Source organism: Heterocephalus glaber, unplaced genomic scaffold (assembly GCF_053883595.1).
Source record: "Heterocephalus glaber isolate CG9 unplaced genomic scaffold, H.glaber_assembly_v1.0 deba00001504, whole genome shotgun sequence".
Taxonomy (NCBI): Eukaryota; Metazoa; Chordata; class Mammalia; order Rodentia; family Bathyergidae; genus Heterocephalus; species Heterocephalus glaber.
In genome coordinates, this window is record NW_028258324.1 from 44650164 (window position 1) to 44674974 (window position 24811).

General features: G+C 35.3%; 1 protein-coding gene across 2 annotated transcripts in view; it reads left to right on the forward strand.

Moving 5' to 3' along the window:
* LOC101716644 (uncharacterized) overlaps positions 1-23719 on the forward strand; it is a 38088-nt gene extending 14369 nt beyond the window's left edge. For both annotated transcript variants that reach the window (XM_087185969.1, XM_087185970.1), the window contains exons 5-7: positions 13129-13247; positions 15369-15511; positions 21819-23719. In XM_087185969.1, the coding sequence (XP_087042095.1) occupies positions 13129-13247; positions 15369-15511; positions 21819-21930 (374 nt within the window). In that variant the 3' untranslated portion in view covers positions 21931-23719. The remainder of the gene's footprint in view (positions 1-13128; positions 13248-15368; positions 15512-21818) is intronic.
* The last annotated feature ends 1092 nt before the right edge of the window (positions 23720-24811 follow it).

Consider the following 24811-nt stretch of genomic DNA (forward strand, 5'->3'; position numbering starts at 1 on the left):
TCAATATCGCTGTCCTAAAAACCCTGAAGAAATTACATATAGAAACAGCTTACCTTGACATAATAAAGGCTATATATGACATAACCATGGCCAACATCATGCTGAATAGAGAAAATTTAATGATTCTTAAAATCAGGAATGAGACAAGGATAAACACTCTGACGACTCTTCTTTAAAATAGTCCTTGAAATTTAAGCCAGAATAATTAGGTAAATAAAAGAAATAAAAGACACACCAATTAGAAAGTATAAAGTTCAATTACCTGTGTTTACTGGTGATATGATCCTATATTAAAAGACTCTAAATCTAAAGACTCTTCTAGAAAAGTTTTAGTTCTGATAGACAAAATCAGCAAAGTAGCAAATTATAAAATCAACATAAAAGTCAATAACTTCTAAATGAAACTATTGATAAAGAAATCAGCAAAAACAATTCAATTAACAGCTTTTAAAAGTAACTAGAAACAAACCTAATCAAGGAAGTGAAATATCTCTATAATACAAGTTATAGAACTCTGAAGAAATAATTTGAAGAAGACACTAGAAGATGAAAAAATTGCCCAAGTTCATGTGTCTGGGGAATTAATACTGTTAGAATGATCATGTTACTGAAAGTGATCTATAGACATAGTGCAACCCTCACAAAAATGATCATGATATTCTTCACTGAACTAGGAAAAAGAACCTTAAAATTCATATGGGAACACAAAAGACCAAGAACAGACAAGAAATCCTCAGCAGAAAGAGCAAAGCTGAAAGTATCACAATACCTGAATTCGATATATACTACAGAGAAGTAGGATAGCTTGTATATCAGTAAGATAGCATGGTACTGACGTCAAAACACATACTTATAGCCTAGGTGTTCATCAGTGGACGAATAGATACAAAAATGTGGTATATGTGCACAAGAATGAAATCATGTCATTTGCAGGAAAATAGATAGAACTGGGAATCATCATGTAAAGCAAAAAAAGCTAGACTCAGAAAGATAAATACCATATATTTCTATATTATATGTGGAATCTAGAGGAAAAACAAAAGATGACATAAAAGTACAGTGATACTATTAGAGAAGAGGAAGAGGAACAAGGAGGGGTAAGAAAAAGGTGGATAATGAATGTAGATATGCTGAAAATATGTAATGTACATTTGAAAATACTAAAATGTAGTCCATTATCAGTATAATTAATATGCAATAAGAAAAAGAAATTTAGTTTATTTACTATTTTTCATGGCTATGAATTACAGTGTCACTTCAACTGATGATTTCAGGCTGATTTATCTATTTTTTAAAATCCTTAGGAGAAAATCTTAAATATATTCATCAAACTTCTCCAAAGAAACAAAACCAATAGACTAGTTATTATCTCTATAATACTGATAATTGGCTCACACAATTATGGAGAATGAAAATCCCACAATATGCTATCAGATTATGCCATCAAAAATTGGTGGTATAATTCAGTTGGAGTCTGAAGGCCTAAGATCCAGAGGAGTGGATGATGTAATTCTCAGTATAAGGCCAGAGGCTAAACAACCCAGGAGTCTACTTGTATATGTCCTGCCTCTAAAAGCCAGGGCCCCTGCAGTTCTGATTTTCAAAGGCAGCAGGAGATGGGTGCCCCAGCTCCAAAAGAGAGAGTGAATTCACCCTACACCTTTTTTTTCCTCTCTGAGCCCTCCACATATTAGATGATGCCAGTCTACATGGGGTAACAAAAAACATTTTTTTTTCTTAAATTCTTTTATTGATACATTTTATGTATGCAGTATGTTTACACTTATCATTGGGTACTGGTACCCGTACATGATGCATCTTGGTTCTTATTTATTCCCCATTCCCTGTATTCCCTTCACTCCCTCCACCCTTCCCTATGTACAAAGGCTTTGAATTTTTTTCTTTTCTCATAAATGTTCCTTTCCATTCTTTTCTTTCCCCTTCCTCTCCCACATCCCCTACTCCTTTGGATCTTTTCTTCCTATTTCAAAATATCAATTATTCATTTTAATCATTTTAATCTCTGTTTATATTTTCAGTTTCTCACACCAGACAAACTATTCGGTATTTACACGTGTGTCCTATTTACTTCACCTAAGAGTATGTCCTAAATATGCGTCCTTATAGTTATAAATGTCTCTAGTTTCTCATTCTTTATGGCTGAGTAGTACTCCACTTTATTAAAAAAATACATCTTCTTTATCCAGTTTCCAGTTTATGGGCACTTGGGCTGTTTCCAAGCTTTCACTATTACAAACTGTGCTGCTATAAACATGGGTGCACATATATCGCTGTGCTATGATCCTTTTAATTCTTTTGGGAAAATACCCAGCAGGGAAAAAGCTGGGTCAAATGGTACCTCTAGTCCTAGTTCTTTGAGGTACCTCCATAGTGATTTCCACAGTGGTTGCATCAGTCTGCACTCCCACCAACAATGGAGAAGGGTTCCTTTCTCTCCACACCCCTGCCAGCATTTGTTATTGTTTGATTTCTGGATAGCAGCCATTCTTTCTGGAGTGAGGTGGAATCTTAGTGTTGTTTTCATCTGCATCTCTCGAATGACCAGTGATGTTGAGCATTTTTCATATGTTTATTTGCTGCTTTTACTTCTTTGTCTGAGAAATGCCTGTTCATTTCAGATGCCCATTTTTGAATTGGATCTTCTAATTTTTGGGGGGTCTGATTTTTTTAAGTTCTTTATATATTCTAGATAGTAGTCCTTTGTCTGAGGTATGGCTGGTAACAATTTTTCCCCACATTGTAGGTTGTCTCTTAGCTCTGTTGGCAGTTTCACTTGCACTGCAGAAGCTTTTTAATAAGATGAAATGCCAGTTGTTGATTCTTTTTGCTAGTTCCTGTGCTACTGAGGTTTTATTCATAAAGTCTTTTCCTATGCCAATGTCTTCAAGATTTCTACCTGACTTATCTTCCAGTAAGTTTAGTGTTTCCATTTTAGTATTTAGATCTTTAATCCACTTTGATCTTAGTTTAGTGCATGGTGATAGATATGGGTCTAGTTTTAATCCTTGGCACATTGAAATCCAGTTTTTCCAACACCATTTATTAAAGAGGCTATCTTTCCTCCAGTGAGGGTAGTTGGCTCCTTTGTCAAAGATGAGGTGGCTGAGTATGTCTGTAATTGTTTCTGCATCTTCTAATCTATTCCACTGATCCTCTGGTCTGTTTCTTTGCAATTACCATGCTGTTTTTATCACCATGGCTTTGTAGTATAGTTTCAAGTTGGGGATTGTGATATCTCCTGCCATGTCTCTGTTGCCTAGAATTGCTTTTACTATTACAGGTCTCTTCTAGTCCCAAATGAATTTTTGTATTGTTTTCTCCAGTTCTGTGAAATATATTGGAATTTCAATTGGCATTGCATTAAATCTATATAGCAGATTTGGAAGAATGACCATTTTCACTATATTGGTTTTTCCTACCCAGGAGCAAAGGATGTCTTTCCATTTTCTCATATCCTCTGTGATCTTTTTTTTCAGAGTGATGTAGTTTTCAGTGTAGAGGTCTTTTGCTTCCTTTGTTAGATTGATTCCTAGATATCTCACTTTTTTGGATGCTATTGTAAAAGGAATTGTTTCTCTAATTTCTCTCTCAATGAGTCTGTTATTTGTGTATAAGAAGGCTATTGTGTTTTGACTGTTGACCTTGAATCCAGCTATTCTACTGAATCTTTCAATTAAGTCTAAAGTCTTTTGGCAGAGTTTTTTGGGTCTTCTATGTAAAGTATCATATCGTCAGCAAATAATGACAGTTTAACTTCTTCCTTTCCTATCTTTACTCCTTTTATTTCTTTCCCTTGTCTAATTGCTGTGGCTAATATTTATGGAACTATATTGAACAGGAGTGGCGAGAGTGGGCATCCTTGTCTTGTTTCTTATTTTAGCATTAAAGTTTTCAGTTTTTGACCATTTAGTATGATATTGGGTGGGTTTTTTTCATAGATAGCTTTAATCAGGTTGAGATAAAGACCTTCTATTCCAATTTTCTCTAGGATTTTTATCATAAATGGGTGTTGGATTTTGTTGAACGCTTTTTCTGCATCTATGGAGATGATCATATGGTTTTTGCCCTTGGCTCTATTAATACAGTGTATTATATTTATTGATTTAGGTATGTTGAATCATCCTTGCATCCTTGGGATAAATCTGACTTGGTCAGGCTGTATGATCTTCTTGATGACCCTCTGTATTTTGTTTGCCAGTATCTTATTCAGGATTTTTGCATCTATGTTTGTTAGGAAGATTGGCCTGTAGTTGTCTTTTTTCGTTGAGTTTTTCCCTGGTTTTGAAATAAAAATAACACTTGCTTCCAGGAATGAATTTGGAAGTATTGCTTCCCTTTCAATTTCATTGATTAGTTTAAAGAGTAATGTTAGTAATTCTTCTTTAAATGTCTTGTAAATTCAGCAGTGAAGCCATCAGGACCTGGGCTTTTCTTTGTTGGTAAATTTTTTATTACATTTTCAATTTCATTCATTGTAATTGGAGTGTTTAGAATTTTTATATCTTCTTCATTTAACTTGGGCAATTTGTATGTATCTAGGAATCTGCCCATTTCTTCTATGTTTTCCATTTTGTAAGAGTACAGGTTCTTGAAGTAGGTATTGATGATCCTCTGGATTTTTGCTGGAACTGTTGTGATTTCACCTTTTTCATTCTTAATTCCATGGATTTGAGACTTTTCTTTCCTTTTTTTTTGATAAGATCAGCTAAAGGTTTATTGATTTTCTTTATTCTTTTGAAAAAACAACTCTTTGATTCATTGATTTTTGTATCATTCTTATAGTGTCCACTCCATTGATTTTTGCTCTGATCTTTATGATTTCCTCTCTTGTATCAGCTTTGGGTTTGTCATGCTCTTCTTTTTCTAGGAGCTTTAGCTTCAGCATTAGGTTGTTTATTTGAGCTCTCTCTGTTCTCCTAATATGGGCATTCACTGCTATGAATTTCCCTCGTAGAACTGCTTTCATTGTGTCCCATAGATTCCTGTATGTTATACTGGCATTATCATTTTCTTGTAGAAACTGTCTAGTTTTCTTTTTTTAATTTCCTCTGTGACCCATTGGTTGTTCAGGAGAGTGTTATTCAATTTCCATATGTTTATGTGGGTTTTGTAGTTTCTTATGCTATTGATCTCCAATTTTATTGCATTATGGTGTGATAACATACATGGGGCAACTTCACTTCTTTTACATTTACTTAAACATGTCCTATGAGCTAGCATGTGGTCTATTTTGGAGAACGACCCGTGTGCAGCCAAAAAGAATGTATATTCTGATTTTGTGGGGTGGAACACTCTGTAGGCATCTATTAAGTCCATTTGTTCAAAAGCTTGGTTCAGTTCTAGAATTTTGTTGTTGATTTTTTGTCTAGATGACTTGTGTATTTGTGACAGTGGAGTATTGAGGTTCCCCACTACAACTGTAATTAGTGCTTATTTGGTTTTTCAAGTCCATTAATATTTGTTTTGTATAGTTGGGGGCATTTGTATTTGGTGCATATATATTTAGGATTGTCATCTCTTCCTCTTGGATTGTTCCCTTCACAAGGATGTAGTAACCATCTTTGTCTCTGTTAATTAATTTTGGTTTGAAATCTACTTTGTCTGCAAATAAGATTGCTACCCCCACTTTTTTTTCAGGGTTCCTGTCACATGTAGAACTGTTTTCCATCCTTTTACTTTCATTCTGTGAATGTCTTTTTTAATTAGGTGTCTTTCTTGTATACAGCATATTGTTGGATTTTGCTTCTTTTTCTTCTTAATCCATTCTGCCAATCTGTTTCTTTTGGTTTGTGAATTGAGGCCATTAACATTGATGGTTATAATTGATAAATATTGACTCATCCTTGTCATGATGTTTTACTGTTGTTGGCTCTTTTATTTTTTATTTTTCCCCTTTTCCTTTAGTTTCTTGTCTTGCCTGGTCGCTTCACTCTGTTGAGCCTCATGGAGTTGTGACCTTCATTGTCTTTTTCTAGGATATTGTTTAGAATTGTTTGGAGTGCTGAAATTTCTCAGGTGTTCTTTGTTATGAAAGTATCTAATTTCCCCATCAATTTTGAAAGATAATTTTGCAAAATACAACAGACTAGGTTGGAAGTTATTTTCTTTTAGGGCTTGAAATGCTTTATTCCAGGCTCTCCTTAACTTGAGGGTTTGTGTTGAGGAGTCTGCTGTGACTCTGATGGGCTTTTCTTTGTATTTGATTTGTTTCTTTTCCCTAACTACTTGTAGGATTTTGTTCTTCTGTTGCATTTCTGGGATCTTGACTACTATATGTGTAGGTATAGCTTTTTTTTGATTGTGGCTAGTTGGAGTTCTATATGCCTCACTTATCTGTATGTCAAATTCTCTACCTCTGGGAACTTTTCTACTGTTACTTCTGTGAACAGTTTTTTAATGTCATTTGTACTTTCTTCTTCTTTTTTTTTTTTTACTCCTATCAGTCTTATGTTATTCTTCTTTGCATCATCTAGCAGCTGCTGGATTGATTTCATGTAATCCCTTATTATTTTTAAGAAATCTCTGTTTTCATGGTCCTTAACTGCGATCCTGTCTTCTATATGTGATATTCTATCTTCACAATTGCTCAATATGCTGTGAATACTTTCAATGGAGTTTTTAATCTCCTGGATATCTGTTTGAATCTGTTTCATAGATTCCATTTCTTTCTTATGTTGGGCAATCATGGTTTCCATTTCTTTCTTATGCTGAGTATTCATGGCTTCCAGCATGGTTTTGAGCTCATCTATTTTTTTATCTGTTTCTGTTCTAGAGCCTCTAATCATGTGTTTCACTCTGCTCATCATCTCTGTAGTTATCTGAAAGATTATTTCTGCTTTGAATTTTTCTAGAGCCTCATTCATCAGTTTTGTGACTTCCTGTGCTATCAGTTCAGGGTGTCCAGGTGGTTGATTATCAGACTTTTCCACCTTGTCTCTCCCAGAATTTATCCTTGGTGGGGTGGAAGTCCGAGTTTGTGCCTTGCTTAAATGTCTTTTCATTTTTGTTTTTGGTACTGTCCTTGGTTTAATCCCTAGGTTGACACTTCAGAATTGCTTATTGTACGTATCTTTGTTGCTTGTATCTAGAACCCTTACGGAATGATTGCTTTTCAGAGGTCTTTTCCAGATATAGCTGGTCTTTAGGTTTTGAGTCTCTAATGGCTCTAAGGCTATCTCATTTTCATTATACCAGAAAGGACAACTGATTAGATCAATCACAACACCTTGGCCCAAGTGATACAATCAGCAACCCAATAGCATCAATTACCTCTTAGAAAATGACAATTTGTGGTAGCTATTAATCTATCACCTACAACTGTGTGAATTAGATCAAGATCAAGGACCAAGCAAACATATGTTTATAGTGAATAAACTCTTCAATATAGCAACTTTACCCTTCAGGATGGGGAGTTAAAAGGAGCTGGGCAGGGAGGGATAGATAGGTAGAAGGACAGGGAAAGGTTAGCAGTGAGGCCAGAGGACACAGGAAGATAATGCAAACTCTAAGAAACTGTTGAAGGCAAGAGGAAAAGACAGAATGAAAGAACAAAGATGAGAACAGAGCAACCTAAGAGCAATAGGGAGGCTAGAAACTGTATTTACTTTCCTTTCTAACTGATGACAATCAAGAGAAGAAAAAAGAGAAGAAAAGAAAAATAAAGAAGAAAGCCGAATTAGGGATCAGAACAGAAACAAAAAGGGAGATGAAGAACAATGTGGGACAGCAAGAGAAAGAGTGAGAAAGACCAAGAAAGAAAAGAGAAAAAAAGAAAAGAAAAATAAAAATTTGAAGAGTAGAAAAAAAGTAAAAATTAAAAATAAGAGCAAAAATTTTTTTGCAAAGAATAAGTAAAAAGTAAAAATGAAGGGCCTCCTTCAGGGTATTCTCTGCTGTCACAATAGACAACATGGGCAGCAGTGTGCAGATATAAGTCAATGAGTCTCAGCAAGCCAGTAGCAGACCCATGAGATTCAGGCAGATTTCTGGCTACAATTCCCAAGCTGAGCTCCCTATCCTCCTGCAGGGTTGAACTCTGCAAGGTTCTACTGCAAGTTCCAGATGCCCTTCCCCTGAAGATAGTCTAGGTTCCAATGGGAGGTGATGATCCCTTCAATTTACCAAGTGTAGTGGTCTTGGTGTGCCTTTATTGCAGAGATTCACCTCACTTTTCCAGTGGGCTTCAGTTTTCATCAAGGAACCTGAGAGATGCCCTCTTTCTGTTGTTCACTTCTGCTCTATCTTCTGGAGCTCAGGACAATGTCCTTTATGACCCCCTGTGCCTCTCTAGTATGGAATCAGGTAGCAACACAGCCAGAAGGCCCAGAGGTGTTGGGGTGGGCAGGCTAAACTGGTCATTAGGGGGCAGGGGGCAGGACTGAGTGGGGCTCCAAGTGCCCGAGGTCCTCATTGTATGCTGGCTGCCACAAATCTTTATTTGACCTGCTGAATCAAAAGCTAAGTAAGGAAGACCTTCCCTCACCTTGTGTATGTGGCACCATCTAGTTGGTTGAGGCCCCAGATAGAACAAGAACACAGATTAAAGGTGAATTGGCTCATTTTGTAGCCAGAATAATCACCTTTTCCTTGACTTTGACATGAACACTTTAGTTTCTAAGGTCTTTGACCTCATATTTTCAGTAGATTATAAACTCTTAGAACATGGAGAAATCATTTAGGTCTTTTCTGTATCTCCAAAAGCCAGTGAAATAAGATGACACAATTTCTGCTTAGTTATAAAATATGAAATACCTTGGCACTCTTTCATCCAGTATTTGAAGGTTTGCAATAATACTATAGCTTGTATAATCACAATATTGATTTATAAAATATCAGTTTAGATATATTCATCTGCCCATTTTTCTCTCTCAGTGGCATTACCTAAATCAGACCTGTCTTCCTTTGATCAAAGTCATTGAGCAAAAGAGGATTGAAATAACATGATTTTCTTAAATTTTGAGTAAAATATGTTCTTATGTTTAACTCAACTCTATGAGCAGCTAAGCACTGATACTTATTTTTAAAATGTTAGTAAATAGTACTAACAGAGATAAGTTAGAATTGTCCTTTTCTGACCTTAGAGGCAGTATTTTTTCAAAGAGGGAAGAGTTTTATGATATTCAGAAGGAAATACACCAGAGAACTAGAAGCCAGATGTGTAACATTTGTAAGGAATTCTTCATCAAAAGGAAGAAAAGCTATATTATGGGCTAAAATGATGGGTTTCAATTTGGTTCTTAAAGAGTAGGCATGTGAAAAATTCAGATTCCAAGTCCATGCAAGCAAAGAATCTGAGGTAGTTAGTAGAAGATAGGGCTCCAGAACATGCATTTTTGGGAAATATTGCAGAAAAGTTTTTTGCAGATGAGGGCTATACTAGGAGAGATGCTAATTTAAGTGAGTTAAGGAAAAGAAAAAGAATATGAATTGACTGCCACAGGAGTGATAAAATAAGGATGCTGGTGTATGTGTATGTGTGTGGGGCATGTGATGGGGAGAAAAGAAATTGTACGCTGAGTACACGAGGAGGGTTGAGGCTAGAGCATTGGTGGCAAACCTATGGCATGTGTGGTGTTTTTCTTTTAAGACAAAAGATGTTAATGTATGAGTTGTTGTTGCTAAATAGAAGCCCAATATTCAAGTTTAATTGCAGTGTTGGTACTTTGGAATAAATAAGTGGGTTTTGGGTGGCAGTTCGGGCACTCATCCCTAGGAGGTTTGCCATCACTTAGGGTGATAATATGTATATATACAGAAACTACAGAAACTGGAGATGATGAGAATAAAATGTAAGGGTAAGCTGAAAATTAGCAGTGTGAAGAGGGTCCACTGGTTTCCCCCACACTTTATTTAAGTGGCCAGATCATGTGCTATGGTTATCTCTCAGCAAAACTGCTCCCACACAATGACCACCGTGACCATTCATACAGAGGGCATCATTGTGCTGTGGCGAGAATGGAACATTTCCCTTGCATAGATGATTAGCAGTGACCAATCTCTCCTAAGCAACTCATCATAAAAGGAACAGAGCATGATCTATGAGAAGGAAAACACTAGAAAATCCTATCACCTTAAACTATAGAGAAAATAGATGTCCCATCTTCATTGAACTTAATTTAGTTTAGTTTGTTATGAGATGAAAAACAAGTGCTTTGGAAAGCATTCTGATAAGAATCATCCTCCTTCTAGATTAGATCCTGTAGCACTCATGAAAACTATTTCCGTTGCTCTCAATTTCCAAATTGTACTTACAGATGGAGTTTGTAAGAAAGGGAAGGTGATCTTGTGTGTGATAAACAGCAATTTCCCAAGGGTTTGATTGCCTGATTAAGACCAGTTTAGCTACTCTCAATTAAATGAGCAAAAGAGCAAATTGGTGGCAGAATTCTTTTAAAGGATACATTATTCGTTTGAAAAACTTACAGCAAATTAATTCAGTGACTGCTGTTACAAGTTATAAATCCAGCCAGGGGACAAAGAATAAGCTCAGATGTAGCAGGTGAAACCCCAAAACCCTGGACTGTCAAGTATTACAGTCTGTAGTTCTTAATTCCTAAGCTATATTTCCAACTAAGCCTGGGCAAAAATACAAATCCAATTTAATATAACTTCCCACAGCGGAAGTGACCTTCGGCTTGCAACATCAAATAAATCTCTGAAAGCTATGGTAAAGAAAAATAATTAAAAGTGCAAAGAATCAATGGCACTCAAACAAACGATACAGGACAGGTTTAATAACACTGAGGTATCTCACACGCAGAGAAAGCTACTAAATTGGGAGTGAGGGTAAGTTAAAGACAATACATCTCAAAAGTATCCCTAGCCAATTAGATGATTGCTCTACTTTTCCCCTTCATGATTTTTAACTCAACTCATCTTCATCTATAAGGAATTTTTCCTATTTGAGGATATTTTATTTGTAAATTGGTTGACCCTGTCACACTGACGGTCAAAGGATTTCGGATGGCAACAATGTAGTTCATTATGAGAAAAATCCTTTAATAGTAGGTAACAGCTTGGCCTCCACTGCCCCCTGGTGAAAAACCTAATGTTTGTAACAAAATAATGAAATACTGGACTGTTCTCTTACTGCTTTCCTTAAATTATTCACAAATGTACTCGTTATTTCCTATCATAGTCCAGACATGCAGACCACAAAAGCAAAGTTTGTTCTTAAGTGTTGTTTCTCTGTATTTTTTTGTATGTGTGTTCTTTACCTGTTAAATGAGGGGAGTCGTACATACCAGAAAATTACAGTGAGGAAAATGAATACAAATATATCAGGTATGGCACTTACACATAAAATATGTTGGTGTTGGAAGGGAATTAAAATAATTTATTGCAAGATTATTTTCATAGACCTGGTTGAGAATATGAGACAGTGAAGTTTGCCTTGGGTAGCACAATAAAGATTGTAGGGCCTGCGGCAATATGAATTTATATGCTGGCCTAAAAGTAGTAGAAATCACTGTTTTTATAAGTCCCCAAATTCAGCTCATATTGGGTCCTTCTTTCATCCCTTCTCTGTATTTTGCACAAGTGAAAAACGGAAACTCAGAAAATTACAATTAGTCATCTGTAGCTGTACAATTGTTTTACATCCAACTCTAGACTAGAAGCTGCAGTATTTCCTAATGCTGGCAATTTTGAATAAAACTTATCTGGAGGATAAGGTTGGAAAATGGTCAGAAAAGAGTTTGAAAATGGAGATTGGGATAGATGGACGGTCTTGCTTGACCAATAGGATTTGTAGGCAGTAAGACATTTCTGAGATGTTGTATGCATGTGAGGCCTGTAATAGAAGCTCTTTTAGGAAGGCCAGGTGGCAACTTGCATCGTTTAAATTGGAGGAGAGAAGCATGCTGGGAGGGAGATCCCATAGACAGCAATTGCAGTTCATGTAGAAGATGTGAGGCTCTGAACATTGGAAAGGAAGGGTCAGCTTCTCAAGGTGAAAACTGAAGGATTAGGGAACTCATTGAATTAAAGGGCAATAGAGAGAGAAAATCAGGAGTGACTTCACAACTTTACAAAAAGGATTACCTGAAGATTAAAGTTACTGTATTCACGAATTTTCTCATTTGCCTGGGCTACATAACTCACATTGGGTTAAAAGTTAATTCTACATGCTGTTTTTTCCCTGCTGTTAACAGAAATAACCCTTTTCTCCTTTTACAAGTTCTGGAAAATTTGTCAAATTATCTGTAAACTTCAAAATATAAGCCCAGAGTTTAATAAAATGATAGATAGTACATATTTTAACTAGCACATGCTTCCAGTAATGTGCTAAACTGGATTTTAAAAGGCACAGATAAGTAAGATTTGTTTTTTTGTATTTGCACTGGTTAGGATTTGACACAGAGCTTTCTGCATGCTAGACAAGTGCTGTACTACTGAGCTACACACCTACCTAGACTATATAGGCGAAAATTTAACCCAAAACTAAATCTCAATTATCTACAGATGACCATTGACAACACAAACATGAATAATTTAAATACCCTGCTAATCTTTTAATAACTGTATTCACTTTCCTCTAAACTTCTTGAAAAACAAAACACATGAAACAGAAATGAAGTTGCTGATCTGATTAATATTTCCTGTCTTGCGTAAATCATCTTGTGATGAGAGAGTACACCCATCAAACAAAGCTTCTGCAATACTGGGAGAAACAAGGAAACTAGGTGGTTTAAATACTTATTATTACACCTGTGAATTAGATTTAGTATATCCAAACCAAAGGCCCATTCTTGGTCTTCCCTATCCATCTACAAATTCAACCAAGAAGTATAGAACTTGCAGATACAGAGTGCTGACTGTATTTAGTTTAGAAGTGATGAGAAGAAAATTATTTAGAAGATTTCAAGAAAAACAATTTTCAACACTTAGAAAGTAGAGAATATGGTGGAAGGCATGGCCTTCCCTGCCCCATACCTCCCTTCCAATGGATTAGAACATTTTGTTACTGCTCACACTATATGGTTTAATATGGGTGAAATCATTCTTTCCTCAAGGGTAACTTCCACAAAACTGGCTAAATACCAAGTGAAGATGCCAGTTCTATACTCCAAACCTACTTCCAAGATTTCACCATGTAATTTTGCCTAGGACCTTCTGAAGAAGAATTGCTTCTCAGACCGGTAAGGTGTACCTTGCCTCCAAAGAGAAGAATCCTTGAAAAAACCAAATGGGAAACATGGCTGCAAGAAAACTGGGAAGACTGCATGGTGAGAACTTTAAAACAAAGCTTATATTCCTCAATGAATAAATCATGACACCACTTTTGTTATGGGGCAGTTATCAGCCTAAGTACCAAAACTTTCAGCATCTTTTCAGAGCTTTCTCTAAAATTCATCATTTGGGTTGCTTCTCTTTTTTAATCTTTCTCTTCATCACAACATATTGTATATACTCTAAATTTTATTTTCTGCAAGTGTTTGCCAAATTTCTTGGGAAAAAGTGTAAAATAATTGAGAATGGATTTGTTCCTTTAGATTTAAAAAAATAAGTCAAATTTTGGACAGTAATCTATATGAACAAGCTTATGATGCAATCTAGAATCCCTTGAATAATGTCTCAGGGCAAAAGTTTTGATCACGTAGGCCAGCCACCCTGATCGGAACAGAACTACCTTGCAACAAATCAAATTTGTGCTGAAAACCATCAAGCCCGCTGAGCCACTGGCATTGAAACAGTTGGCCTGCCCACTGTGAGGCAGTGGGGCTGTGACCACCAGGCTGCTAGCTCTAGCTAGGTTAAGTCATGTTTGGAGAGAAGATCAAAGATACAACTGAGAAAGATAAGAATTGGTAGAAGTAAACGAATAGCGCAACTTCTTCACAAAACGGAGTGGAGTGATCAAATCATAATTGAAAATGGGTTTGAGAGCTCCCTTTAGGATATCTTTGTCCCTCCTTTGCCACACAGAATGATCTTGTATGTCATAAATTATAAAACTAGGGATTCAGGAGGAGCTTCAGAGAGGATCCTTTTAAAGAGGAAAAGGAAGTCTAGAAAGAAATAATTTGCCCAAGGTTACACAAGTTGTTAGAAGAAGATATGAAAGTAGAATATCTTGTCCTAGTACAGTGCTTTCTTTTTTAAAAAACTAAATTAATTTATTTATATATAATAAATGGATACATATTACTCTTTAAAATTTTTTATCATACACCTGCTATTTTAAAAATATGAACACTACACATAAAGCCTTGTCCTCCATCCCCATGACTCTCCTTACTGGGAGTCATTTTGATATTTACATTCATTTTATTTATTTTTTATAGCTTCATTTTAAAGCATACCATAAAAGCCAATGGAGCCTTGCTAATAAAGAAAACTTAACCTTGCATTAGCTATACTCTAAGAGAATGGATAAACAAACACTAAACTATCATAGAAGACTTAATTGTGAAATAATGGTAAATAAAAAAAGTCTGAGGAGGTGACATTTAATGTATGTATGATAGATATAAATTTACCATTTCTTAAGTTTTATTTTAAAATGAAGACCTTTTATAATTTTGGAAGTGGAATTTGAAGTATCAAATTTTTATACTGTGGAAAAATATCAATACCTCAGTCTTTCTAAAAATAAAGTTATCTTTATTTCTTTTAATAGCAAACTATTTTGCCTCAAAATCTTTAAAAGAAGATTGTCATTCTATTCATAGTTTCTACTGGCTGCAATTGGTGGTAAAATATGAGGAAGAAAGTCCAGCTGACCTTTAGGAATAGTATTTTCAAGAGCAATGTCACTGCTAAGAGTCATTTTAATTTTCTTTGCATCAAGTTGACTAATATTAAAAGTAAAAATAAATTATCTACTGTGTTGGAAATATGCAAATGCATTTTTAGGTATGTATTGCTAGTTGCTCTAAAACAAAATAGTTTTCATCTTTTAAAAACTTTTAAATAGTTTTCATCTTTTAAATAATGCTACTTACTCTGAAATTTTTATAGATAAGAATTCTGAGTATTTCTGAGAGGTTAATGATAACTGATCAGTGAAGCTAGCGAGTCTCAAAGAGAAATGTTCCCCTTCCACTGTGTACCACTAGAGAATGCCAGAATAAGTTTGAGGGTCTTGTCCTTTTCCCCTTCATGTCCATCTGAAAACTTTTTGTACCAGTAAGTAAATCTGAACCAGACCTTTACCTCCTCATACATTGAGAATCCCTGCAACATAACTGTGAGTTTTTGGGTGAATGTGTATCATGAATTGCAAAAAAAGAAAGAGATGAAAACCACTGGCTGAAAGAATATATACAATGCATTTTAAATTAATAGTTACTTTCAATAATTGACAAAAGCAGACTTTTAAAATTTGTATTTGTTTTTACCTTTAGAATTTGAACATTTCATTTCAAGATTTGGGGGACCCTTATCAAGTTGAAAATTTTAGAAGGATTCTTAGAAGATTAATTCGAGTGGAAACACTCTGGTTAATTGTCAATTCACTGGTGGATTTAAGTACCATAAGATTCCCAAGGTATCTAGTTACCATGTTAAAGTTAAAACTTTGCTATCTGAATATATGTGACCATTGTCTATACATACTGTGTATCATATTATGGGGTCAGGTCTTACAAGTGATGCCTTTGCCAAAGGGGCATAGATGGCAAGACAGTAAAAATAAAGTTATATTTACAAATGTCACATCATAGAGGGAAAAATCTATTACTTTCCAAATTAATATTTTTATCACTGATTGTTAGAGAGTAATTGTGATCATGGAAACTATGAACAGAAAATTTTGTCATTTTTCTTGTGTTATACACTGGAAAATGCAACTGCATTACATATATTATTATAGTTGTAAGATAGTAATTTTTAGCTAACTGTACTTACAGCACACCTATGAGCAAAGACTCAACAAGGTAGTCAACAAGAGTATTAGCTTCAGGGTCCCATTCTAATGTGGGAGTGAAGGTAGTGATCGGGTTAGTAATAAAACTAAAAGTTTTAAAATTATCCTAGACCCATTCATTGATCAGTCAAAGATGCCAAATTGCTACTATTAAAGATACTCAGCTTTTCTGCTCAGGTCTGTGGCAGAACACTTTTTGTGGTGAGCTTCTGTCTGCCTCACAAGGCAGAACTGGTAGGTAGAGTGAGCTTTAAAAGCAGTGAAAGACAGTGAGGTCCTCAGTAGTGGATTAGGAGATGACAGAAATGGAGGCTAGACAAAATGGGAAGGGAAATTCTAGAGCAATAATACAGTATCTCTGATCTAGGGCTACAGAAAGAGACAGAAGGGGGATCTCAGGTAGACAAACAGAGGGTGTACCAGAATATGAAGTGCATCTGGTGAAACTCACCAGATGCATCCATCTGGCATCTAGGCCCACTTTTTACATTTGCAAAGTCCTTTTGAAACTTTAAATTACTTGTACAGCATGTGAATTTACTTCTGATCTTTTGAAATAATTAATTTTAAAATACCTAAACAAAACATTTCAAAGGAAACTTTAAGGCCAGGCATGATGGTACATACCTGTAATCCTAGCACTTAAGAAGCTGAGGCAGGATTGCCAAATTCAAGGTCAGCCTGGACTACATATAAGAAACTACCAAAAATGAAAGAGAGAAATAAAAGGAGGGGGTGGAAGAGAAAGGAAAAGAAAGAGACATTATATCACCATAAATTCTTTAAAAATCAGTATCACTTGATGTCAACTTATCTAGAGAATTTTTGGGAGAGATGGTTCTCTTTTTAGTTACATACTGAAGATGTGTACCTAGGTTTTTCTAACACACATTGAAATGAATGTACAGCTGAAATATTTTGGTGATAGTATACGTCCATAGCATAATTTAGAAACAATGAACTAGATCATTTACTTGGAGTATTTGAATTTGACTTGATTCAGATTAACAGACTTTTGAAATCTTTATCATTTTATTAAAAAAAAACAACCTCTCAGTCATGAAAAGACTTGGTTTCAATGTTCTCTAGATGGATACTCTTGGTTTTTATTTGCTTTTGAAATAGGACATACAATATAAAATTACACAACTCCAATTCAAATGTTACAGTTTCCAAGTCAGTATCTTCAGGAAGAAAAACAATTAATATGTCTTCATAGTCTCCTCTCCTCACCCAGAAAATTTGTGTCAGAGCCCAGCAGGTAGTTAGGTCCATGCCTGTCTCCCATCATATCCTACTGCCTGGGTCCATCTGTGATGGAGTGATTCTGAGAAACTGAAAGAATAACAGGACATACATTAAAAAGTGACCGCATGATTGATAAAAAAGAAAACAGATTTCAGAAGTGAGTAGAGAGAGGGCACACCAGCAGTAACTAGTTGGGCTGTGTTTCCAATTAAAAATTGTCTTAGGACAAAAATGTTCCTAAATATTGTATTTTATAACGTGAAAAATAGCAAAAGTCAAAATTATCAAGGATATGATTAGAACTGTATCAAATGTACATTTGGAGAGGGACAAGAAGGAAACAAGGAAAATGAAAATAATGCATGTGAAAAAATGGGAATGAAATCTGGGTAGGTTCAGACTGAACCTGTTTTTCTGATGCCTCTGTGCTTCAGTCTCTCTAGAGGTAGCCTCATGTTATCGTTAGCAATTATTATTTACCACATGTCATTGTGTAACCCAAGGCCCCTAAAGAAGTACCCTATGTTTCTCTTATGGGATTAAATTCTAAGTTATATATAAAGAAATTTTTTCTTATGGCATGGTGCCAGTGATAAATTTTGAATTATTTTCTCCATTTGCAATCTTGTACAATTATGATTTTAAGGCAAAAATTTTGAGAAGCATTATCTATCAGGAAAATGTATTGAACTTAATTTGCCTAATACACATTTCTTCTCCGAAGGGTACTTCTTAGTTTTCCTTTATATAAAAGAGCCTTTTTAGATTTAAAATACTATATTTTAAGTCAGATATATAGAACTCAATATAGAAAATTTTGAACATAGAAAAGGTAGAAAGGAAAATAACAATAATTTAATTACTTATTAATTAATTATTTAATTACTTTCAATAATTGATTAGAGTTCACCCATGGACTCCTTTTCTGGCCTACCCAGGGCTTCCTTTGAAATCCGGGTGGGTTTCCCTAACCCTGCAACTCTTGTATTCTCCATGCCAATAAAACCAGCATCATGTGGACAATGTCACAGTTAGCTACCAAATGGAGCAGTAGATAGACCTCATTGAGCATAACTGCAATGGTTTCTGAGTACTTGGCTAGCTGAGCACAGTGAAATGAATCACAGGAAAACAGTTCCTTGGGAGGCCCTTCTCAAGCAAGCATCCAAGGGACTCTCATCTCAAATGAAACATTTAGGGCCGGGGATGTAGCTCAGTGGTGCTGTGCCTGCCTGCCAAGTGCAAGGTCCTGAGTTTGATTCCTAGCACACGCACACACACAAAAAATCAAATAAAAGGGTTACACTTTTGCATCCACGAGCCTATCATGCCGGCAAAGCATCTTTCTTCTTGCCCCTATACCAAGTACTTATTTTCTTTTTAATAACACTAATCTCTCTAGGAACCATACTTCCTTTGGCCTCAATTTATACGTGGTTCTATTTGGGCCCAAATTTAAGTTTTTCAAGTTTTTTTATTCTGATTTTTGTCCCCAGTTCTCACTATAAATCTGACTAAAAGCAGCCAACCATACCCATATCACAGCCTGAACACTGGGCTGAACATTTGGCTACCTTGAAATTTTCTGTCAGATTAATTACTCTATTGCTCTTTGTCTTCAAAACTCTTAGAACATGGAGAAAATATAGACAAATTTTTTTGCCAGAGTGTAACATGCAGGACCTCTAGTCCAATTCTCAATAGAGTTCTCATCCAGCTGAATCCTCTTGAACCTGCTTTTACTGTTTATATTCCTATCACAATTTCATTATTTTGAGATCTGACCAGAGTTTCCCATTAAGCTCTTCTTACGGCATTCTAGGGCTTCTCCAGCCCACATCTCCAAAGTTTTCCAAATTCCTCCTGCAAACCAGTTCCAAATGCTTCTGAAACACAAGATCAGTTATGCTCTCAGAAATGACCTATATACTTAGGTACTGTATCAGTTTTCTGTATCAGTCAGCTATACCATTGCTGGATATTTTGTTCCAGCAATGGTATCTTGGGTTCATGGTTTAGGAGGATTCAGTCCCTGGTCACAGGTTTCAAAGCAGAAACATCATAGCCAAAGAGCACGGTGGAGCAAACCTGCTGAGTTCATGTTGCTTGGGAAGCAGAACAGTGGAAGAGTGTCAGAGAGAATAAACCAGGTCCTATGTATAGTATCCAATGTCATGCCTCTATAATCTACTCAGATACACCCAGAAGTGTGCTTTTCTAATCCACTAGGCATTTTAATTCAATCAAAGATTGAATCAGGATTAGTAGTTATATACACCTATTTATCTATAGCTAATTTTCAGCATCATTATTAGTGTAGTTAAAGTAATTAAAAGGACCAAAACAAGCCACTAAGTTCTAAACTTTTATTTCCTCCCATGACTTCAGGTCATTTCATCTCAGATAACCATATCTTACAAAGAAAGAGTCAGATCATCTCTAGGGTCAGCCTATTTTCACTCTTATTTTAGTCCTTTGTCTACATGCAGTTTCAATAAAAAGACATCGTTTTTGGCACCTTTCTTCCTCACATTGGCATTTTCCCATGATAGCAACTATATTCAAGAGGCTTATATAATATTACCATTTTCAACTATTGATGTACAATGAAAAATTGCCCAAATAAAACCTCTAATCTCTGTTTTACTGTATAAATCTCATCACTGTTGTTGTCTCCCCTATGACTGTAGTATGAAAGCTACATTTCATGTCTGTGAACATAAATTCTCAAATTATTTTTTATACAATAGTGAAAACTGGTGGCAGAATTGCTTTAATATTGAACTAATATTTAACCATGGTAAAATTTTGAAGTTTAAAAGTATATTTCCTGCAGTCAGAGAAGGCTTACATTTCAACATCATTCATAAGAAAGTACATTCCTAGACATAAGGAAAATTTAAAAGTATTGTATTTCAATTTTATTAATTTATATGAGGGTTTTTATAAATTATTTTGACTCCAGCTCAGTCACTTGCCTCCTTTCAAAGAATGCCTTACAACAATAGTGTTAAGATTGTCTGAAATTTGATATGCCTTGTGGTCTCGCAATAATTCTGTCTTCAGAATTCATGATGTGGTATAAAGTTATGTACAGATGAGGGGTATAATGAGTTTCTCCTCTTTTTCCAGTATTAACTCCACTGGATCATGTCCAAGATGGATATATACTGGCTTTTAAACTATAAAGACCCAGGTTATGTTGACTTAGGTAGTGTAGAATTGCTTTGAAGTAATTTTAAAGCATGAGGAAAAGACTTAAGCACCCACTCATGCTGGGAAGCTAGGCTGAAGTTCAAAGTACATCCTAAGTTGGGTTCAGTTACCAAGACAATAACCCACTCTTTGAAGGCTGGGACAGAATTCATTTTGTTACTGGGTATCAGTACTGAGGATTTGGACCAGACCTACAATGATCCTTTATGCCACACTCAGAATCATGTTAAATATAGTTTTTCTTGATCATTGTCATCTAGAATTGTAACTGCTTTTTTCTTCCTCCTTTGTGTCAGATCCTCTAATAAGGAAATAGCACAATTTAGAAGAGAAAGGACTTAATGATAGAACTTGTAGTGTAAGTCCCAGTGTGTAATGAAGGTAGCCACAATTCCTGGGACACCCACAGGAAAAATTCTCTGGTCATTTTCTAGAAATCAGTTTGATATTGTATCACCATGGCTTGATGTTTTAAAAACAAAAATGATGAGTAACTAAGAGTTCCTGCTAGCTACACATAAATCTGGACACTGGAGCAGGAGAATTGAGATTTTCATCTTTACTCTTCCCCTACAGGCTTTATGATTTTGGATAAGTTACTTAAAATAGGGAATAGTAGTTGACCTCATAGGGTTGTTGTGTGGATTAAGGTAATGTGCAGCAAGCATTTAGCTTTTAGAAAATCAGCCAGAAATGGAAATTTTTAAGGTGGTCAGGACTGATCGTTATTAGCTGACTTAACATGTCTACTGAAAAGTTTCAATCTCATCCATCCAGCAAATTTGAACGCCAGATTCCTCTGGCCTGAGCCGTCAGAATTCTCAAATCTAAGAAAACTGTCCCCTTGAAAGTCAATGCTGCTTTATAAGACTGCTATGTATTAGGCACTGTTTAAATGAAGCCACCTGACAGATCTCTTTCTGAACCTGGAAATAGCTAAATGTGGAACATGAGCTTCAAAAGTGCTTTCTGTCCAGAGAAAATAACTCAGCACAATATTATTTTCTTCATCTTCTTTTGTACCTCCAGCTATCACTAAAAAATACGGACTTTCTTTGCTTTCTCCATTTCTCTTTCAAAACTTTTAACTTTATAATGGGTAGATTTGTCATGATCTTTCTTTTAGGGTTAGTTGGCTAAATCCATGCATTGATTTTTTTTTCCTTATAAGCTTATAAAAACTGAATTAAATTCTCTCATAAAAGCAGATTGTATACAGTCTTCTCTGATCAATACAGACCATCTGCTGAAAGACCTGTTAATGCCTGAGAGGACAAACCACAGTAGGGTCATCAGCTCAGTGAACACCCATAATATTTTTTATTTTAACTTCACTGAAAAGAATAAAGTGAGAGCCACTCATCTTTCTTGTAAAAATAGGCAAAGGCCAGTAATTTATGAAGAATAAGTGAAATAAAATGCTTTTTTCAATGCAGTTACTTATTTTTTTATATTTTTGCTTTAGAGTGTTCTCCTGCTTGCCAAACTTAAAGATGCTGGATGGGATCTTGAAGCTACCAGAAGACTGTGCATCACCAAAACCCAATATTTTTTCAAAAATATGTATTATATCCTAATGCAATGTGTATACAAAGAAAGCAATCACCATTATTGCTAAAAGCTAATAGATGCAGTAAATGCATGATTAAATATTGCAGTTTTAATCAAAGTAGGAAAATACTTTCTATAAAGGACCAGAGAGTAAGTAAACACTGTAGGTTTTGTTGGCCATATAGTCATTGTCATAAAGTCTTCCCTCAGGCATTGTAGCACAAAACAGCCATAGAAGATATGTAAATGTATAGGTGTGGCTATGTCCCAATAAAATTTTACTTGTAAAAATATGGCAGAGTGCAGTTTGCTAATCTCTGCTTTAAATTTTAAGGTCATGTGGCTGATTGCATTACTCTTTACCAATATCTACTTGCCTTCTCTGAAAGAGTTGTATATGCAGTATCCCCTACTCCTTGAGTCAGATATGTCAAACAACTTGCTTTGATCAGCAAAATATAGGTGAATTTGATTTAGGTCCCTTGCAGTCAGATATTTTGAGAACCTGTTTGTATTTTGTCACATTTTCTCTCCTCGTGTCTCAGCAGTGGGAAAGCTTCCCAAATAAAGGTGCCCCACTGGTATAGGGCCTGCAGTGACTATTATGAGGAGAAGAGCCAGTTGTCCTCCAGAAGATATATAGTGAGAAAGAGGAAAGCTGTGTTATTGGTCTTTGGAATTTCATGTTGTTATACCATAGCCTCACCTCCCAAATCAACACTGTAAATGTAGGGACTGCAACAAGCCTTATTTAATGACATGCCTTCCTCTTCCAGAATTAACATAGTAAAACAAAAAAATAGTGAGTAGATGGATAAATGGCTATTGTAGGAAACCATTAATGGTTGGCAGAATTACCAGGAAGAATATATCTACTAGAGTTTATGAAATTTTCCAAAAACCCTAATTAGGGTAATAGAATTGGAAAGAGAAGTTAAGAGGGCATGAAAAATTGGGGAGTTATGACAGCCAATAAGGGTTTTATTGTATAAGCTAGTTTAAATTTGGTTTTCTGTTACTTGCAGGCAAAAACATTCTGACAAGAAAAATCATGAGTTTCATATACAGAGGATTAGAAATGCTGGGTTGCTGCACTTAACTCCGAGAAAGAATGGCTATGCTCACTAATAAGTCTTGCTGTGTACATAAATATTCCTCAGAGGCAGCCTGTGCCAATGTTACAGTCTCATACTCTATTCTGAACAAGTACAGGTTCTCAGACAGTGTAGCCAAAAGGGGTTGACTTAAGTTGCTGATGCTTCTCTATACCAAAGGGCAACTTAATAGAGGAAGGTCTATGAACTGAATAACATCAGACCTAAAATTTAGTCTTCCCCACTCATTGGAGTGGTGGGAGTTTCAGCAGTCAATAGCGGTGACATGTTCAATAATGGCATTGCTGTGATTTCAAAGTATATCTACTCACTTGATTTTTGCCATTTTTGTTACCTATGCTTAAAATTTCCATAAATATAGCTTTATTGCTGACAAAAATCACTGCATTATTTCTCAACAGTGTATTACTACAGGTATACTAAGGCCACAATAAAGAATGGCTCAGATCTCAAGGCATTTTCTCCCTCACAGTTGATTTAAATAATATTAAGAATGGTAGGGAAAATGCATAATGCAGATAACTCCACTATTAGAAAATAATTCCATTGAGAAAAGCTCATTTAGCGGACAGAGAAAACATATATCTTGTAGTCTAGCTCCTCACTGACCCCAACGAATGCTTGTTATCAACTTTACAATATGCAGTACAGAATTCTCCCATTCACATTGGAATATATTGAACTGTTAGAAAACCTCAAAATCCTTATCTTTAGGAAGTTCTTCTTTATATTGAGTTGATAATATCCCTTCTGCAACTTTCATGTAATTTTTCAAATTTATCAAATTATTATAATTAATCCCATCTTGTAAAGAATTTTCCTCAGTTTCCAGATTCTTGAAAGTACCCTGATATTTTTTATTTTATTACATTGGAAATGGAAAACTATCATTCTCTGAGGTGAGGGGAGTGAAGGAAGGGTAGGGAAAAGCTAACTAAAATAAAACCAAAGCAAGAAAAATAATTTTATTTTTATATCCTTTATTCATCAAAAGCAGGTGCCTAAAATGAATGTGTCACCAAATTTTAAAAATTGAGTTAGCCAATTTATTTTTCAATTCTTTGAGAAATCATCTATTTTCAATTATTTCTATCCAGAATAGAATAATTATAACTAATTGCTTGTCATTATACTATCAAACTGTGTTAATGGATGGCCATCTTTCTGAAGGCCAATTGCAGTCATGAAACAGAATTTCTAATTAGTTTTAGTGCTTTGGAACAGATGCATCAATATTTGAACCATGCAGGTGTATGTTTGCTTATCTGCTCTTTTTCTGTCATCAGTGGAAGTATTATGTGAGTTTTATTTAAAATTTCTCAAAGATCACACAGAACCTATAATGGTACTTTATATAAAAATCATACTCAAATCTGTTGCTAAAAATTTTTTATTTTTTCCAAAATCTCAGTGTCCTTGAACCACTTACTATAAAGTTATACATTTGCGTACGTTGTTTAAAACTTACTTCTCATATTATTATATATAATCTTCATAACTTGCCCATAAAGTAATATTATTCTTCATATATGATTCAGGAAACTGAGATTTTGAGAATTTGGTGTATTCTCTGAGATCCTACAGCTACTAAATCTTGCATGGAGCTGATTCCCAACCAGATCTTAAGGCCACTAAACATATGATTTGCTATATCATCCACATTCTTTACAGTTTTCAGTACACCATGTCTTCATTTATAGACATTTTCTAGAAACTCAAAGTACCTTACATCAATTATAATGGAACCCACAATGGGCCTTACAGGCAATTGGTCACTTGCTGCCCAGTTGTC